Here is a 3,553-nt window from a genome sequence, read left to right as displayed (position 1 = left end):
AGAGACAACTGGCCTACCCAAGGGTCAGTCCTCTCTCTTCCTCTGCTTTTGTCTCCCATAGAAGAGATATAAGTAAGTAGCTTCTGACCAATCTCCCTTGTGAAACCAAAACCAGATATTTACCAAGTTTGCACAGAATACTACCAGATACTGTCCAGGACTAAGGAGTAAAGCACGGGTGATCCATAACTCCTGTAGAATGTGAAAAAGTGTCCTACCAAGGAAAATCTGAGACTTATGGTCCTCTCGGTTTATTTGCTTTCCCTAGAGAGAAGTCGAGAACAATGTGGAATGTGAGGGAAAACAGAACAAAGGTGGAAGCAGATCCCAAACCTTAAAGCAACTTGTGAGGGCTGGGGATGTGGCTCAAGCAGTAGCGCGCTTGCCTGGCATGCATGCGGCCCGGGTTCGATCCTCAGCACCACATACAAAGATGTTGTGTCCACCGAAAACTAAAAAATAAATATTAAAAATTCAAAAAAAAATAATACCTTAAAAAAAAGCAACTTGTGAGATAAGGAGATATATATAAAATATTAACACAGTTCTCTGTCCAGAAAAGCAGCATTTATACAAACAATTACAATGAACTGGTCCAAGTCATATTGGACCAATTGGAGCAAGAGGCTGATTGGAGCAAAGGGGTGTGGGGACATTTAAGTCCTTGGCAGAAAGCAGTAATGACTAGTGTGTAAAGAGCCATTAGCAGGTGCAAATACCTAGCTCAGGACGCTCAGGGATGGGCATCTAGCTCCTCAAGGGGGCGCTGGAACCTCGCTCCCGGGCGACTTCTCCGGGTCCTGACTTTGGTACCAGGGCAAGTGGGGTTCCCGTAGAGCGAAAGTCAAGGAACGTTTTCAGGTGAGATCAGGGGTTGGAACCCGGAGAGACAAAGATGAAAGCCTGGAACAGGGATCTGGAATCATTATTCTTGGCAGTCACCGCCAGACTCCAGGCTTCTTCATCCCATATCACTCCTTGGCTAGACCCAGGACACACCACACACATACACACACACACACACACACACACACGCACCATCCACACCCTGCCGTGCACCAGCAGTTGTTTCCGGTTTTTCTCAGACAAAAAAAAAAAAACAAACAAACAAAAAAAAAAAAAACAGGTGTCCTTAGCTGCTGTCCTCATTTCAGAGGGGTGGGCACGGAACGACGGGCCTTGGTCCTAGTCCCCAAAGGATAAAGCCGAGAACGAGCTACCAAGCCATGTTAGGCAGCAGGAGCTACCACCAAGCCATGTTAGGCAACATAAGCAAAAAGAGAAAACAAAAAGCACAGACAGCTGCTGAATGCGAGCGCTGAGCCAACGCGTGGGGGCGCCAGCGACACCCTCTTCTCGAGGGCTTGGAGGGCCCCTCGTCTGTTTGCAAATCGCCCAGCGGGGAGCGCGGGGAAGAGAAAGAGGGGTCGATTTCCAGCAATAATACCTCCCTTCTCCACTACACTTAATGGGTCGCTGTGCCAAGCTCGGGTGTGGATCCCTGTGGTTTTGCTTTAGAAGCGGTCAGTGCGCCTTCTCGGCGGCACACTGAGTGTGAGGTGGTCCTCACAGTCATCATCATCTGAAGGATTTGGTCAACTCAAATTGCGGGCGCAGCCAGTGTGCTTCCTAGTCACTAGGTCTTGCGTGGGACCCGAGAATCTGCAACCCCAGGACTCCGGGAAAGCCTGTTGGCGACCAAATTGTCGAACTTCTGGACCCACCGGAGCTAGCAAGGCTGGTGGGGAAATAAGGCGCGCGCGGGGGTCCTCAGGGCTCCGCGCGGCACACCATAAGCTGGCGGAGGCTCTTGCGGAAACTGTCGTCCAGGAAAGCGTAAAGGAAAGGGTTGAGGCAGCTGTTGGCGTAGCTCAAACTAGTGATTAAGTAGGAGATAGCGATGACAAGCGGGGTCTGCGGGAGGTCGGTGGTGAGCGCCACCACGGTGCTCAGGTGGTAGGGCGTCCAGCAGAGGAGACATACGGCCAGGATGGCCACTACCAGGAAGGTCACTCGTTTCTTGGCGCGATCCAAAACCTTGGCGTGGCCGTCGAGCCTAATGGCACGCAGTCGGCACAGCAGGGTGATGTAGAGAGCACAGATGGTGGACACTGGGATAGCAAAGCCCAGCACCAGCGTGTAAAGGCGACTCGCCCGCCACCATAAGGCCTCGGGCTGTGGGAAAACCAGCACGCACTGGCGCCGGCCCTGCTCCTCGTCGAGCCTGGCGAAGATGGCAAAGGGCAGCACCACAAGCGTGACGAGCCCCCACACAGCCAGGCTCACGGCGCGTGCAGCGCCGTAGGTGCGGCCAGCCACCCGGCGCGACTCGGCGGTGGCCAGCACCACCAGGTAGCGGTCGGCGCTCATGACCGTGAGGAAGTACAGACTGGAGAACGTGTTGTATTGGTCGATGGCCACGATGAACTTGCACATGAGCTCCCCGAACGGCCACTGCCTCAGCAGGAAGTCGGCGATGTTGACGGGCAGCACCAGTGTGAAGAGTTCGTCGGCGATGGCCAGGTTGAGGATGAACAGGTTGGTGACGGTCTTCATGCGGGGCGCCCGCAACAGCACGTACAGCACAGCCGAGTTGCCGACAAGCCCCACAACGCAGATCACCGCGTAGACAACCGGCACCGCCACAGCCAGCGACTGTGGCAACGGCAAAGGCGCAGGGTTGGACGCGTTGGGGCATCCCAGCCCGGGACCCCAGCACGATACGTTGACCCCGCCGGGTTCCAAGAACGACCCGTTGTACATCTCGACGAGAGCAGGAGAGCTGGCGACTCCCAGACTCCCACAGCCTCCCCCTCGCGTCTCCGCAGCTCAGAAGCCCTCGTAGGCACACCGGGTACCCGGACCCTAGCTGCTGCTCTCCAAGAGCTTCTTTGGTTTTCCTGGGGAGGGGCGTTTCCTGGCACCCCCCAGAGCACTGTCACTGCGGGCTTCCAGGGCTAGAAAGCTGAAATGAAATCACAGATTAGGCTCATCGAAGTACAGCTCTAGCTAGGAGCCGAGGTGGGGCCGGCACAGCACCCCAAACCTCCCCCACCACCACCAAGTGAGAGTTGCCTATTGAAATCTCTTTCCAACCAATTGAATACATCAGAGTGAAAAGGCATCTTCATAGGAAAATGCAAGTCCCTCTCCCTTGTTTTAGGACACCCCTGGCACACCCGGTCACCCCACGGAATTCTGTAGAGGCATGCTCAGTTCCGTGAGCCCTCGGTAAAAGCAAGCTCCACATGGATTTTTACCTTACCTGGCTAGCCCGGGAAAACAATCTGCCTTTCCTGGAGAGGTCCAGAGGAGAGTCCGTAGGCTGTGGGAGGAGGCTGTGGCACCAGCCCGCTGGTATATGCCTTCTGGCGCCCCCCACACACACCTCGTCCCCCAAGGCAGCCGCTACCGCCCCCGCGGGTCCTTGCAGAGCGCCTGGAAGTGTGGGGACTGCGCAGTGGCTGCCACAGGTCTCCACAGACACGACTGACAGTCCCCCTCCTCCCACCACCACCATTCTTAGTTAAAATCCCTTGGAACTAACAGAAAA

The 3,553-nt window shown here is 55.2% G+C and overlaps 1 protein-coding gene across 1 annotated transcript; it reads right to left on the bottom strand.

Annotated features, from left to right (window-relative positions):
* Window positions 1-1,770: 1,770 nt before the first annotated feature.
* On the bottom strand, window positions 1,771-2,763 carry NPBWR1 (neuropeptides B and W receptor 1; the record flags this gene model as incomplete). The annotated part of the gene is made up of 1 exon (XM_081265756.1): window positions 1,771-2,763. The coding sequence occupies one exon, from the start codon at window positions 2,761-2,763 to the stop codon at window positions 1,771-1,773; it is 993 nt and encodes a 330-aa protein (XP_081121882.1).
* Window positions 2,764-3,553: the final 790 nt, after the last annotated feature.

This window comes from Spermophilus citellus, assembly GCF_964194105.1.
Source record: "Spermophilus citellus genome assembly, chromosome: 14".
Taxonomy (NCBI): Eukaryota; Metazoa; Chordata; class Mammalia; order Rodentia; family Sciuridae; genus Spermophilus; species Spermophilus citellus.
Note: the sequence above shows the minus strand (reverse complement) of the source record. Positions and strands in the feature narration are given on the sequence as shown.